This window comes from Cariama cristata, unplaced genomic scaffold (assembly GCF_000690535.1).
Source record: "Cariama cristata isolate BGI_N322 unplaced genomic scaffold, ASM69053v1 scaffold13352, whole genome shotgun sequence".
In the NCBI taxonomy this organism is placed as follows: Eukaryota; Metazoa; Chordata; class Aves; order Cariamiformes; family Cariamidae; genus Cariama; species Cariama cristata.
In genome coordinates this window covers 1-16,251 of record NW_009603332.1, presented here as the reverse complement: position 1 = coordinate 16,251, position 16,251 = coordinate 1, and the positions used below count along the sequence as shown (strand labels likewise).

Genomic DNA, 16,251 nt, shown 5'->3' with positions numbered 1-16,251 from the left:
TCAGCAGAACAAAAACTGTGATGAGAGCAATGACAATAATGCAGTGTACTCAGGATCTTGAACGTTAGCTGCTTTCAAGTAGTCATCTCCACCGAATTATTTTGGGAAAGAGAAAATAGAACAGTCTTTGCCTTCTTTTGCTCTCCCAAATTGTATTATGTCGCTTTCCTGCTTGAAGTTGTATTTTAGCCAGTGTTCTCCAGGAAATTTAGTTGCAGCATGTGAAATGTAGATTATGAGTGATTTCTTTCCTTCTTTTAGGGTGTGTGGGGAGCAGGGGTGGGACAAGAGCTCAAACCTGAGCAGGAGTCCCTCCTTGCATGCTGAGTGGGGACAGAGTGGCAGCAGTGCCCGTGGTGATCTTGCCTTCCGTCTCCACAGGTCTCATCTCATTTGAGGAATTCCACCAAACCTGGAAGCTGTTCAGCTCGCACATGAACATTGAACTCACGGATGACGGCATCAACGACTTAGTTCGCAGCATTGATTTCAATAAGGATGGAAACATCGACTTCAACGAGTTCCTAGAAGCCTTCCGCCTTGTCAAACAGTCACAGTAGTGAGAACCTGGGGAGGGTTGCCACATCCAATGCCTTGACTGTCTGCGAAGCCAGGGAGACCGCTTCCTACCTAACCGCAGCGCATGCCTGCAGATGTGAAGCAGGGGAAGGGAAGGCAGGTAGCTGTAGCACTGACTGGCTGAAAACAGTGATGGCCGTAGCCAACAGCTGTGATCCATTTGGGGAAGGTAACAGGTAACACAGATAAGCTGCACTTCAATTCTGACCATTTTTAAAAAGGAGCTGTGTTTTAAGTAGGAATTCCTGCTCAAGGGGAAGATGCAACTTAGTTTATCTTGTCAATGTACATAATGAAATGTTACAGGTCTATTCGAGTGTAGTAAAATGCAAGTAAAGGTATTTCTTGTGTTTTAACCAGGTAGCAACTGCTAGAGCACAGCTTTCCTTTTAATAAACAGTTTTTCTATATTGCTGGGCCTGGGCTGTTCATGCCTTCTCTTGTTTGTTTGTTTGTTAGCAGCAGTGCTGTTGCAGTGACAATACCTGCATCCCCTCTGTTGTTCCTTTGCTGTGATAAGTTTGTCCTGTAAGTTTGAAGCTACTCTGTGCAGTGGAGCAACACTTCAAAAAAAAACCTCTCTCAAACGTGCATAACTGTCTCTAGCAGGGGGGCTTTTCAAAGAAAGCTATTGAGACTCCTTCTTTTTCAAAGGCCAGGGTAGCAGGATCAAGTAGCCCCCTGCTAGAGCACCTATGCTGCATGTTCACAATACTGTCAAAGCATGGTACAACTGCAGCTTAAAAAGGGAGGGGGTGTTGAAGTGTCTGCAAAAAAAAAAAAAACGTATTTATTTCAAACATGCAGCACTAGCATGTCACTCTAGCAGGGGCCCTATGGTAGAAGACTTCACTGAGATTGCTACCCTGGCCCTTGAAAAAGAGATGTCTAGTCTCACTCAATTTCTTCTAAAGAGGAGGCCCCTGCTAGAGCCTGTATTGCACATTTGAGATATTTTGTTAATTGGAACCATGCTTCCAAAAATACTCTCTCAAATGCACAAGACAGGCTCTAACACGCTGAGGCTCTATTTCTATTTTTCCATCTTTCAAGTTTTATGAATGGAAATGTGTTTTTTTTTTTTTGGTGGCTAATGAACAAAATGATCCTGTCTCTACCCTGTTTGAGTTTTCTGCTGTACAAACTCCTACTACAGAGAATAATGTATTTTTGTTTCAGTTATTTTCAGTGACCTCCATAATGAGGGAAAAAAGGCAACTTGGCGGGGTGGGGGGGAAGCTGTCTCTCCAACGCATGTAGTAGCCACCTGCTCTGCAGTACTTGGTACCAGGTAGGATCTAAGCGACATGACCTTGTATTTTAGTTTGGGGACTGAGGCTGCCACACAGCTCTGTGGCATCGGGTTTGATAGCCTGTTACCTGCAGTGCCTGGAGGAGAGGGAAGTGCATTAACCTGCAGTTGTTCGCAGTTTCACTGCTTTGCTGATGTAGCTGAGAAAGAGCCAAACTATGCACAAGTTATTACAAAGTCAGACTGAATTTATTACTCTCTGGCAATTAAAAAAAGGCAGAAGACAACACCTAGACATTCTGTTGTTATTTGAGGGGCAGCAAAGCTTTGTATAATTCACATATGTAAAGTGATAAAAACATAACCTTCAGATCCTTGCAGTCGGAAGGAAGGACAGAAACTGGAAACATCAACTTCCTGCAGCTTGCCCCAGTAAACTGGTATTGCAGAGACCGTCATAGTTACAGCGACATACGTTATCTGTAATGATTTAAATTAGCTGTTTACATAATGATGTTACTTCATTGTTTTGACAAAAACAAGAAATGGGCTAAGCTTTCCACAAACCAAGTCACAAGTGGAACAAGTCACAAGTGGAACAATTCCCTTGGCACTGCATTTCTAGGACAATGCTGTTGTAAAAAAAGGAAGGAAAAAAAAAGGAAAAAATGTACAATAGTACATATAGTTTTATAGTAAACCAGTATCTGAACAGATTCAGTTTTCCTTCTTTTATTAAAGCATATACAGCTTTATAAAATATAAACCTTCCAAAGGTCAAGTTCAAAAGCTGAGAAGAGGCTTTGCTAATTCTAAAGATAACAGCCAAAATACCATTGCTCCTAGAGGATACGTGATTTTACCTCAACAGTTTTAGCCTTGGAAGGTGAACCATGACCTTGAGTAACATGTTCTGTGTAAGCCCAGCAGCATCCACCACGTCAACTGAAGACTCCTCCTCTGATGGGAATGCTCTCGTTCAGCCCATGTTCTATAAGTTTGATGTCCTCCAAGTCATCCTTTATAATGCTAATAAGGTGACTCAGGCCTTCTTGTTGCTGCTTCAGATGCTGCAGATGATAGTTGAAAAACCAGCATGAGCATAGTTCAACTTCACAGATTTTAAGTAATATTTCTCAAAGATTGGTGGCCTTAGCACATTGAAAAGCCGGGCATAGTTTCTTTGGAAGAAGGAAACCCTGCATTTTCCACACTAATAGCCTAACTGCATAGAGTGGTTTTGTATACCACCTTGATGCACTGTCACTAAGAACAATAAAAAGGACTTCACCATCAATTACGAAATCATGACATTCCAGATCAGTCTCCCAAGTTAGTGCATAGCTGGCTTAAACTATGAAGTTCAAAGAGTATCCCAGGATTCTACCCAGTAATACTTACTTGCTTGATTTCCCTTAAGAGGTCTGCATCTATGTAATAGCGCTCTTCAGCCCGCACTGCTCCAAAGTGGTTTTGCATCCTGATTTGGGACATGAGCTCATTCAGTCTGCCCTGGGAAGAGAATCAGGCTTAAATCAAACACAGCTCGTTTATATCTGTCAGAGCTCCAGCCTGTACCACTCCTTGAGTCACCAGGAGAGGAAGCATTGCCACTCATTCCATTTTATTTTTTTTTTTTTGAAGACATGCAAAGGGCAAACAACTCCAATACTTCTCAGAACTCAAAAATACTTAAATGCCTATCAGTCAGGCAGCAAAGAGCATGATGCTACAACCTAGTAACACTGCTGGACTTCTCTTCTGAAAGCTTTCCACAACAAACCTATATGCATGGTTTGGAAAACTTACATTCTTTTGTGAATAAAAACCAGAGTTGTTAGCCAAGTTCTGTTAACTACTCACCTTGAACTGTGTAGGTGCGTTAAGTTCACACTGAATTGTATCTAACTGTACACGAAGCTGCTCTTCGTCTGCTTGAATGGCGTAACCACTTTTCCTTTGGATCTCCTGCTTTATTAACACCTACAAAAGAAGCCTTTGAGGTTCATTAGAGAAGACTTTGCCCCCCTCTTTACCCATCACATGTCTTTTTGCCCTTCCTCCAGCACATGTCTCATCAAATTTGTTCTGTCATTTAGTGTGCTGCTCCAAGACCTCAGGGCAGTCCCACGGTATCTAAGTGAGAGAGAAGGTTCCCAAAGTAGTAAGACATGCTGCCCACCTGAAGCTTTCCCTGACAGCTCTGCCTGTTACTTAAATCAATACCATTTAGATGAAGTCAGAATTTCATTTTCAACATTGGCCATGCCCAAGATGGCAGAGGTCATCCTGCCTCCTCTCAGTTTGCCTTCTGGCACTAGGCTGTGTGTCCGAACGAGTTATTTAAACTATCTGTGTTACCTGTAACGTTCTGTGAGAAAGGGCCATTAGTTTCCTTTTGTACTGTGCAATTTTTGCCATAGTTGTCGTTTGGTTTTTCTGCAGCTCACTGATATCTTCTGATATTATCTGCAGAGGAGATGAAATCAGTTGGAAGTCACCAGAGTTTCTGATATCAGAACACATGAGTCCTTATTTGAAACCGGGAGCATCAAAACAGTATTCAGTCCAGCAACTTAGCGTCCTTGCCAAAGATGTTTTCAGGAAGCTTTTCGCTAGACCTCTACTGTTCTGGTTTCTCTTTATTTTCATATGCAACTGGGATTTTCAGAAGGCACCACAAAACTGGGTCCCAAATTAGAGTCCACACCAGTGCAACTTAATTCAGCTGGGTTGAATTAGCCTATAACAGCACAGCAAGCTCATTGTTGTGAAAAAAAACAAAAGCCAAAACACACTGCTCAGTCTTTGGCCAAAAGATGTAATTAAGGAATATATTAGGAAATAGTGATAAAGAGTCACAGCCCCATGCACTTGGTCCCAGTTTTAGTTTTCACCACACAGGAGGCATGGGGGGAGACTCATTTAATAGCACATCAACAGCAAGCAGTCACCATAAAGATGAGAAACCTTACATCTAATCGAGTTTGATGCTGTTTGGTCATCTGATCTTGGACCTTCAATCTTCTCAACAGTTCCTTGAAACCCACCATTGGCACAGGAATAAGCCTACAAGAATACAAATATTTCTTACAATGCGTTTTTATATTAGACACGTGGTGTGGATTAATAATTATGAATATAATCCAACGTTACAGATAATCTATTATAATTTAAGACAATACATAAACATATCTTGTTTTACTAAGTTCTAGAGTCCTCACTATTCCTAACAACCTGTTCCTTTTTCATAAGAAATCAGCCTAAGTTATCTGTAACCACTGGAGAGTACAAGGGTACAACACTTTCACCTGCAGGAATTAAGAGAAAAAAACATAATGGTTGCAAAACCATAAGTCACAAAAACTAGTCCCTATAATGGAGGACACCACAACTCGAAGTAATGCTCTTTATCCTGACAACCCTTAAGAACCTAAATAGGTAAAGGGATTAGATAGGCATTTCTAGCCATCCTCACTGCTTCAAATGAGATCAGCACTTGACAAACTTATTCTCTATCTAATAAGTTTCTTACAAGTTACCTGAAGGGTACTACACAATATTATATATTTCTCCCCTTTCCAAGTCTTTTTGAAATACTCAGACAGACTATTAGACTTACTTGTCAGGATCAGGATTATCAACTTTGGCTTGTTCCCATATAATAGGATCAACACCTTAAAAAAAACAAACAAATGAGGTTTTAGTATAGATAGATCTGAATAAATATCACATCTTAATAGCTGTTAAGCAGGAAAAATACTAGGAAAAACACAAACCGTATGAACTACGCTAACCTGAATGACTGTTACACAAATTAAGGTTAATTAAACAAGGGTAGTTCTTAAAAGTCTTGGTCCCGGACTGTGGCAGCAAGCTCAGTCCAAAAGGCTGTCAAGCATTTCTACTGGTTTGAAAGCATGGGAAAGGAACAACCCATAGGTCATCAAATTGGACAATCCATACTTCAAGGGGAAAAACTCCTGTTGTTTCCACTGTAGGCTACACTTGGGCCATCTTTCCTCTTCAAGTTGCTTACTGTATTAGAAAAAAAAATTTTTAAAAATTCAGTAATTAAGTGATCAAAATACCAAACCAGTTGGCAAAGTAATCCCAGTAGGAATTATTGTGGTCCCTAACAGGATTTGTCTAAGGATTCTATCCGTTGACAGAATAGTTGCTTGTTTTGCCATAAACTGCTTCATCAGGCAATTATGTAAAATAAAAGCAGTCTAATTGTACACGTCCATCAACATCACGATGGAAGTTATTACATTCTCCAAACCTCACTGCAAATCAGATCAGTATATTAAATGCACATACCTAGGTATGCTAGGGGAAAAAAAAAAAAAAAAAAAAGACAACGCTGACAGGGAAGCAATTGACTTTCTGACCAGACAGAAACATGCCAAAAAAAAAAAAAAGTGCCAGTAATTTAATGATTTCAGGCCAGCTTAAAGAGGAGACCAGAACAGTCAGCTACCATAACATTTTCCACTGCACAACACTCCAGGTCATTCTTCATAAAACCTATTGTCTTTATACCAAAACTCATCGCTCGGGGTGTGACTGCTTCTCTAGAGCTCAGCACTAACACCTCTTGCACATCTCACTGCTTGACTAGCCAGCCTACAAACTCAGCTTCCTTCTTGGTCATGGACTAACAAGCTGTGCCCAGCCATTGTTACGCAGGCCTTACGATACGCCTCCAATATTAAAGAAAGCCAACCTGCTTGTGCACAGAGTAACTACTTCTCCCCAGTGCTGCAGCAGCTGGAAAACACTGCTGCTTGTGTCTGGTTTTTTCTGCAAGAGTAAGCTAAGTTCTTTTTGCAATGCCGGTATCATAACCTTTGCTGTGTTTTTAAACCCTATGGTCTTACTGAACATGCTACATACTGTCTGCTGGGAACCACAGGCTGCTTTCCTGGGAGTTCACTGCAAGTACTACATGGGATGGATACTGTATAGACACAGAGAGTAAGCTACAATTATCCTATGCAATGGCATGAACAGCACTTAACTACTCTAAACCAAAGCTGTATAGGTACTAACTGTGGCCACACGTACAGGCTAAGCGACCCCTCTGAAAACTAGGAAGTGAATATAGGACATTATTTTTCTGATACTTAACTTGGTTTTTTTTTTTTAAATTGGACAAGTTGAAGTTATTTATTATGATAGCTCAATTATACAGTATGGTGTTGTGTGGCATACTCCTGATAAATCATAACTGTCTCGGTAGACTACATTGCGCTTCAGTGGGAAAACCGGCTGTAATTAAAGCCACTGTGTCAGTATGTCAGAGTGCCTTGGAAACTCTTGGAGTTTTAAAAGGTGTTTTCCAGTGGGCTGACACCCGCCTTTTTCCCAGAGACTCAAAAAAGCCTCAGCGGAGGCCCAACCGTGCCCCTGCGCAGTCCCAGACCACGTACCGGCAGGAGGGTTTTGCAGGAGCTGTTTGACTTGTGCCGGGGAAAGCTCTGTTCTGGCCATGGAGAGGCTGACACCCAGCTGCTGCAGGGACGATTTTATGTTGGCTTGTTCAAAGTGGGCATAGAGGGTCGTTGCGGGAACTCTCCTCGAAGTGCCGTTGGGTGAGCGCTCAACAACGTAAATGATCACTTCTGTCCTGCGCAAGACAACATGTGTACTGTCAAAAAAAGGTCAGAAGCATATAGAAACTAACCCAATAAAGAACAACCCTAAATCAAAGTTACCACTTCTCCCAGCTGACTGTTACCTTCCTTTAGCTGAGATATTAAGTACCGGTAAATGCAGAGTTTAACACAGCAAGGCAGAAAGAGAAAAGCTGTAAAGACCCTGCAAAATTACAAAGGTTAAAACCCCCAGTTTTAACAACCGTATTACATGGTGATATGAGTACTACATTAAGAATAATCTAGAACCTTTGGTCTTTAAAACAGCATGAACAAACTGTGGGAAAGTAAGAAGCAGAAATGTCAGTGTGCTAAAGTACTTCAGGCAGACTAGCCTGAGGCCTCCAAACAAGTCAAAGCAGACAGCACTCTGACGTAACAGATACAGAATGAGCCAGCCCAACTAGCCTCAGAGCAGCTTTCCCACTGAAACAAACATTTGCAACATGGAACACTGCAAAGACACTATGACTGTACACCCCAACGCCCTTCCACCTTATGCATGACCAAGTGAAGAATACCTCACAGCTCCTAAGTATTTCTCCCACCTGCATGGTTAGCATCCTCATCTCCAATTTTTGCTGCTGAGCAAGGCCTGGAGAAGCCTGTTTCCCGAGCTGAGGTCCTAAGCTGTGCGTTCCAGCAAAAGCACATAACATACACAGGAAAGATACTGAACTTAACACCTTAAGAAAACACAACATGAAGGAATGAGAGACATGAAATCAAACTCAGGATGAACAGATCTAAAATTAAGGAGAAAGGGAGACAGAGTAGAGTAAGCGCCAACCCTTTATAGCATGCAATACCAGTTAAAAAAGCAAAACTGCATGAAGTTCACATACTGGTCATCTGGCATTGTTTTAACACCTTCTACGTTGACAGTGAGGGTCTGGTTTCCTCCCAGAATTTTGTGTAGTGATTCTACAAGCTGCTGCTGCTGACTTCGAATATCTATTTCTTTTCTGTTAAAGACCAAGACCACAAAGCCATCTTCATCTTTGTTGTTGGGCATTAAACTGTAACCCACAGCCTGCAAATGAACGAACAAAAACTGGGGATATATTACTTAGCAAAAGCGTATCTATGTGGCATAAAGGGGAGAGGCTAAACACCTTAATTTTTAGAGCAAGTGGTTCAAAATTTAAGTTACAACGTATTCAGAGATACAGAAACATAAAATCAATCACCCTTTAAAATGTTCTCTCACAAGGCCACCAGTAGAGTAGCTTTTGAAACAGTTCAGATTTTTCACAAGAAGTTCATAAGTATCCATTCCCCATCTTAAAAAAAAAAAAAGCTATGGATTGGGAGATGCCAACTCAGCAGGGTATTTATACTACTTCAGAGCTGATATCAATCAGGAACATTTTACAAATTTACACTTTTTCTAAGCTGCAAAAGGAACCAGTGGACCAGACTTTAACACAGAAAAATTACTAGAGTTCCAGAAGAGTTTTACATTACATTTCCAGATGTTTGAATGAAAAACAGCTACTGACACAACCTAACTGAAAGATACGGCAACCATACATCTTTATGGATTTCTTAGCATTTTCCTACTGTAGATCTGGACAGTTTGCCTGGCAGTACAAGTCAAAACATGGGCATGGAATATTTCTACTAGCTAAGACATGCATCAAGTAAGGTTCTCACACAAGAATTTGGGACAGCCAATTTTCCTTGTGTTAGCAAGCGTCATGGTGGTTTTTTGTACAATTGCTTATAAAGTTTAATGTTATCTTTATCCTTGCTGTGATAAAGCTGTAGTAAGGTTAGATGTTTAATTCAACATCATAATCTAATACAGGAACACTTGCTGCCATCTGTGCTAAGTAACAGCATGCTTTCCCCATTTCAAAAAAGCCCTGTCGGCTCCAGTGTAAACTTCACATGACTAGTAAGGAAGATCTAAACTGTTAAGTCATTATAAGCAAAAGCAGAGCAGCAGTTTTCATCTCGTCTTGCCTATGAACTATCACACCAACTTATTGCTGGTGACTTGTTGGACAGCAGGTGCTTTTTAAGGCCCTGACACTGCATGTATGTGGACATCTTGTGCCTTTCTGCTTGTGCAAGTTCAGCTGAAGAGAGAAATGAGTTGGGGAAATGTCCAAGAGCCTGGTCTTTGTCAGCAGAGGGTATTTCCCCACGATGGTGAGCCTCGCAGAATCAGCCTCCTTTGCTTGGGCTGTCCCCTCATGGAACACAACAGTGACAGAAGCACTTTTCTTGGTTAAGAGCTGCATGCTTCTCATTTTTTCTAGAGCTGGAATTGTGTACAAGTGGATTCCTTGAATACATGTGAAACCCTTCAGGTGATGCTTCATTCTTATCAGATATGTGATGCTTACAGAGGCAATAAACCAAACTAGCTTACGATGCTTTGCTCTGATACCTGTGCTACCACCTTCTCCACTATTTTTCTCAAGCATCCACCATTGCTGGTGTACATGGAACTTCTCAGTATTTCGCTTAAGGTACACGAGTTCATAATGGCATTAGTAATACTCAAGTCATAGAGACAAAAGTAAACCTAGTACGAGGCATTATCTAACCTGAAAGGAAAACTTCTCCTTCTGGTAAACGAAACTCTAAAATAACTGATTTTGCATCACACAACTTATACTTTGCAATTTTTCAAAGCCCAGAGAACTCTAAAGCCATTTCAGGCACAACTTACAAGAAAATAAGCTTTCAGGTGCATTGTCAACAAAACACTCAAGGTAACACCTAAAAAGGTAATGCAACAGAAGCCAAACATTTGTTGTTATGCAGGCACTCAGTTGCTGCAAAGATTTTATAGAAGTGTCATGATGTGCATAATCAAAACTAGCCTTAATTAGGTATTAACCTACATTCAGGTTAGAAAGTTTCACTTCAAAGAATCAGCTTGAGAAAACCATGCCTGACCCAAATCCACTTTCAAGTCTGAAGCTTAGCAAGAAAGTCAGCAGGCGCGAGATTTGTGGAGGATGAAGAGCTACATCTTCTTTGTTGACATGAGAAGCAAGATCTGGAACTGCTGACGATATCATACAAGGAATGGAGTCAGCTTTAGTGCTGGCAAGGATAAAGGCAGAAGAAAGCTGAAGGCTGGTGTATTTAAAATGGTACGTAGGCAAAGCAATGAAGAAAGCCCCTGAAGTTCTTATTCCAGATGTTAACAGTTTCTTTCAGATGTGAAGGCTATTTTAAATAGTTTCTCTAATACTGTAACCTAAACAAATACACATTAAAATTCATTTCCAGAGATTCAGAACCACACATGCACTAATCGGAATGCTATCATAGAAAAAGGTTAGCTTCACGATCCATATATGCACTCATTATCTAGTACCTCAACAACACCCAGATTTCCAGCACCTATACGTCTTCAAACCTTTTAATTAGCATACATCAGAACTGTGTACATTACCTGGAAAAATACTGTTTCGAATACTCTTAACAGTAACAAAACCTGATTTAACACTCCTGAGTCATTCAGACACTCAGCAAGCAGAGCAACTAACTGCTTCAGAACTGTTTGTGGGCAGGTGAACAATTCCATACCTTAAACCTGCAAAAGGGGTTTTCCTGCGTAAACTCCACTGGAGCGATGTTATTGTTGAAGTACCCTTTGCCTGTTCCCCAGAAGGCCTGAAGCTGGTTCCATTTTGCCAAAATAGCATCTCTCTCATCTCCCAAGAGCGTTGGAGCCGAGAGGGCACTGGCTGTATTGATCAGCTGGTTCGCCTCAGGTGTCTGAGCAGGCTGGCTGAACAAGCCGCTTCCTAATGCTGTGTTGGATGAGGAAAAACAAATCAACTCCTTTACCAACCCAGACAGGCTCGCGTGCTAACACGTACCACCTGCGTATCATTGGTACATGTCTTTCCACATTTTGAGAAGCAAAATAAATGCACAGAATAAATCAATCAATATCAGATAATGCTTTTTAAAAGCGTCTTTTTACAGCCAATCTTAGTCAGCAACAGAAGATCGTGAATGCTGAGTCAGAAGGAAAAAAAAAATTTATTTTTTCTTTAAATGAGACATCTGTATTGACCCATGACATCATCTGTCACCTTTGATATCTAAATCTGAAGGGCAGATTTGTTATTATAATTTCAGTGGACTCAGAGCCTGCAGCTGGTGATTATCCAACTCACATTTCAACTAAACTCAGCACTGTTTTTCTCCCCTTTCTAGTAATGCCATGACTGCCAACATCAACTCTGTAACTACTTCCACCACTGCCAAACTGAAGGGGTGAATATTCTTGTTGGAACCTCAAGGGTAAAGCTCAGAAACTTGCTTGAGCTCTAATTTAAGAAAAAGGCAAGGCATGCAAATGTAGGCAGTTCAAAAGCCAAATTTCTGAGAAGTCTCCATCAATCAAGAGATAAGTTTAACAGCCTCCTTTTATAATGTACTTCTGTCCCGCCACTTGTGTGCCTGTGGCATGCAGTCTTACGCTTTCATTGCTAAGGAAGGGGTAAATCAAGAGAAAGCCGTACTTACTGGTCTGTTGCTGCTGGGTACCGAAGCCTCCAAAGCCTAGCCCAGTTCCCAATCCACTACCCAAGCCAGTTCCAGTTCCTGTGCCAAAACTAGTACCAAATCCAAAGCCCTTGTTCTGGGTAGCACCAAAGAGTCCTAGGGAAATAAGCAAAGAATTATTGAGAAGAAGAGCAGAACAGTACCCATGGAATCCAAAACATTGTTGTTAAGGGCTGATGCAAATACTTTCAGACTTGTACTCTCTTACCACTGGTGCCTGTATTGGTGGGAGCAGAAAAACTAAATGCTGGTCCCGCAGTGGTGGTAGTTGTCCCAAATCCTCCAAACGCACCTAACAAACAAAGTTTGCAAGTAAGGCAGACAGCACGTTGTGAGAAGCAGCTGTGCATAACATGACAATAAACTGCAGGCTTCAAGGGGTGTTATGAGAAGAGATGTTGACAGATGGATGCATTATGTTACAAGCATGTAGTCCACATTGATCATGGGTATCGAGTTCATTGTCCGAGGAAATGGGGGAGAAAACAAGACCAGAAAGCCAGTTCATCTATGGTGTGTCAAGAATGCAAATGAAAAAGCAGCAGTTAACTAACATCCTATTCCTCTACCAGCAGAACCTGCTTTCCTTCCTGACAGACACAACTAATAATAGTATTTGTCAGATTCACTCTCAGGAATACTTCTAGTCAATGTTGTTGCTAAGTGTTTAATAAACAATCTTACATTTTGTGAGCTTTTTAAACATTCCTAACCTCTTAAGAGCAAAAATAGAAATAAATCAAGCAAAGCCTGAGGCTAGGGTGCACACAATTGCCGTGCTTACGTGGGAATGCTGTCTCAGCAACCATTTCTTTCTACACACAGGTAAAATTCTACAAGGTGGGGGGTTTTTTTAAGCCTAGTTTCCCTGTCATCCTCCCCACTAAATCTCCTTTTGAGGCTCAACCACTATCAGAGGAGGACAGATGCAAAAGCACTCAGCCTTCCTCAGATTTTCAGGAAAACCCGCCACTGGCTAGCAGGAGATCTAAGTGAGGGTTTCAGCTCCACTATGCCAGAGAAAGCCCTGAGAAACCCATCTTCCCGTGTGCCCCCCCAGAAGAGGTGCTCAATAGGGCGGCTGTGCCAAGACAGGCATTGCCGGCCCGAGCAGCCTCGCAGCACACAAGGCTGCAGAGGTGTGGGATGCCACCACACCATCTCTTTGCTGCAGTGCTGCCAATGAACCATTGGCCCAAGGTGCAGGCTGTGCACGTCTGGCCTGGAAAGCCACGTTCGCTCCATTTCAAGCTGTTTTTACATCTGTTCAAATGAAGAAAGACAGTCTGCTACAAAGGATTTGTCAAAAAGATGCTGTTACTGCTAACTCACGGGTCAATACAAAAAAAAAAAAAGAAAAAAAAAAGAGAGAAAAGGTCTCTGTAGACCTACTACCCATACCACCCTCTTGTATACATACAGAATAAAAAGCTTAAACCAAAGCCGGCATGCAATTGCATTTTATTTTCATTCAGCAAACATCTTAATGCAAGTGTATATAAGAAGTTGTTCCCTGTAACGCTGAAGTTTCAGTCCTACCAGCAAGTGAGAAACCCTAGCGGGAGTACCATCAGATGACACAATCTTTAGGTAGTTTTGTACTCAGAACAAATTTAGTCATCTGTTCTTGAAAAAGGATCTAAGAGTGCAAATTGATAAAGAAAATTAAGTATTCAAGTTCTCTTCTGGAATAGTTCAAATTCAGCTAAAGAAATACAGTCCAATAGTGTTCATACCAAATAAACACAAAATCAGATCCCTTGAGTGCACAAAACAGGTCAGAGTACGCTAACACAGGGAGCAATGACACTGTGGAATGAATGTAATTCCTATACGAGCAGCGGCAACGAGACCCCACAGGCTAATTCTACACAAGTAAAAGCCTTAGAAATCCATACAGTTAAGCATTTTTATATGAAATTGAAAAGATTTAACTTGAAATTACATCTGATCGCTCAGAACTGATGGATCTACATGGGGCCATGAATGGTTTTCTTAATCAATACCCAGCGCCCCCCTCACACAGAAGACCCTCCCAGAAGCACAGAGAATCTCTTAACAAGAGCCTGGGATGCACGCTCTCTCAGGGTACAGAACAGCATTTAGGAAACAGATTACAGCGAGGGATGCCATTTTGTGCTGATCGTATAAAATTTGTTTCTCCACAGAAACTGTTGAGGTGTAGTGCATTCATGACAGCCAATGGAAGGCCAATGAGGAGACACAGGGGAAGATGGAAAACATGACTGCAGTAGTCCAAGAATCTCATGTCAGGAACCGTGGCGTTAGGGACCAGCTCTGCAATTGTTCATGATCGCCTGGATCCGAAGGGACAACTGACATTGCTGTTTTGCTAGGTAATCGAGGCCCAATTTTAGACTGGGTGAGACTAGTAGGTTATGACAATTCATTTCCATTTCAGAGACTGAGTATTTTGTACATGGTTATTTTTCCTCAACAGCTATTTCTTGAGAATTTAATAGGCAAAAAACCCTACAAGCCTATGGCTCTCAAACCCATTCCACTTTCAGAGCTTTTATCTCCAGTCTTTGCTGGATATGAAGATTAGTATTAAAACCAGATTCTCAGTTAGGAATGTAATTCTTGGACCCCTGCTATTAACATTTATTACAGAACAAGTATTTATGCATTATCTACCTGCACTTGCCAGACTGTTACCAAAATTGAATGGTGGAGTTGAGGTAGTGGAAACACCGAAATTCCCAATATTAAAGTTCACTGCAGGATTAGCAGTTAATCCGAAACCCCCAAAATTAAACCCACTGGCAGTGGAGTTTGTAGTTTCAAGCCCACCAAATCCTGACAAGCGGGAAGCAGAAAAAGAGCAAGGTAACATTAGTTCTAAGTAAAAGGTAGGCTCAGGGAAGAAAAGCTAAAATATTTTTCCATCACCACAGACAAGACAGGCATAGTTAAAAAACAAGAGTAAGATATTAACTGGCATTAAACATTATTTATTGAACACAAGGAGGACAGTTAAGAGCTTTCCGTTTAACCCACTCTCCCTACATCACTGCTGTAAGCATGCTATTTTTCAACTATACTGCATATAAAGCAGCTAACATTTTTTCCCACCTTATTTCAAAGCTATAGGTGAAAATATCCATGTGATTCAACATTACCGTTAAGAGTAATTTTTAACCGCGTAAGATTGCTCAATACAGCTGCATCTGTGCTAGTGCAACTGGTAGTAGCATAATTATTTCACAAGCTACCAGCAAGGCAAGAATAAACTATCTTCACGCTAACACCATACCCACATACGAGCAGCGATAGCAGAATAACCACAATATACAACTCCAGCAGCTAAGGCACCGTCCGTGCCTCAAATACTCTAGGGCAGACTTATTCTGTGCACTCCAGCGCGTGCTGGTGACTTACCTGATACATCCAGGTTTTTCAGCGCTAAGAAAAACGCTAATACAGCAGCTCCCCGATTCCCTCCCCAGAAGTAGCTGAGAAGAGGTTCATGCTAGACAGACAGACAGGCAACGGGAAGTCCTGGGGTGTGATCCCAGAATTCCCTCTAGTGTTGGTCTGTGAGCAGAATAAACCTTGTAACAGTGTACAAGCAGTGTAAGATTATCTTGTACTTAGGATGGGGCCAGACAGTCTGTGTCTAAAGCAGCAAATCAGACCGAAAGCCCACACAGTATAGCCCAGACTAACTGCAGCGAAGATGAGCCCTGTCCGAAGAAATTATTGAGAGTGTCTACTGTAAAAGCCAACAAAATTACTTTACTAAATGAGAGTAAAGAAGGCTCTTACGTTTCACCCAGACTGACAATCAATTGACAACAGCAAAACAGTAAGAGGGAAAAAGTCTTTCTTCCTTTACAAGTTAAGCACTGTCTTTTACACTGCTCAAAAATAAACTTCCAAGAGCAGCCTCTCACCCACAGAGCACTACGGCAATCAAAAGTGACGATCCGAGTGAGCGTTAACCAGGCACCGCCATGCATCACCACACCACAAGGGCCCGCAGAGCAGCAACTCACACTTCTTTCGGCGGGATCAAGCCCCGGACGCCTTTGGCCCCCCCCACCACGGCGCTAGGAGCTGCTCACGCGGGAGGACGAAAAAAAAAAAAATCGAACAAAGCCCGGCCGGTACGGTAGGGACAGCGTTTGACCGAAGGCGGGCGGGAGAAAACAGCGGGAGAGCTCGCACCTCACCGGCTCCGCCGAGAAGAGGCCA

General features: G+C 41.8%; 2 protein-coding genes across 2 annotated transcripts in view; one reads left to right on the top strand and one right to left on the bottom strand.

Moving 5' to 3' along the window:
* The window catches only part of PPEF2 (protein phosphatase, EF-hand calcium binding domain 2), a 16,149-nt gene extending 15,457 nt beyond the window's left edge, over positions 1-692 (top strand). The window contains exon 17 of the mRNA XM_009695141.1: positions 382-692. Coding sequence (XP_009693443.1) covers positions 382-560 — 179 coding nt within the window. The 3' untranslated portion in view covers positions 561-692. The remainder of the gene's footprint in view (positions 1-381) is intronic.
* A 1,730-nt stretch (positions 693-2,422) lies between these two features.
* On the bottom strand, positions 2,423-14,964 carry NUP54 (nucleoporin 54kDa). The gene is given in 13 exon segments (XM_009695140.1): positions 2,423-2,901; positions 3,233-3,343; positions 3,695-3,814; positions 4,193-4,300; positions 4,807-4,900; positions 5,454-5,508; positions 7,267-7,463; positions 8,337-8,524; positions 11,044-11,270; positions 11,995-12,129; positions 12,242-12,325; positions 14,692-14,913; positions 14,916-14,964. Coding segments are annotated over 13 exon segments (1,719 nt in total). The 3' UTR covers positions 2,423-2,772.
* Between the last annotated feature and the right edge of the window lie 1,287 nt (positions 14,965-16,251).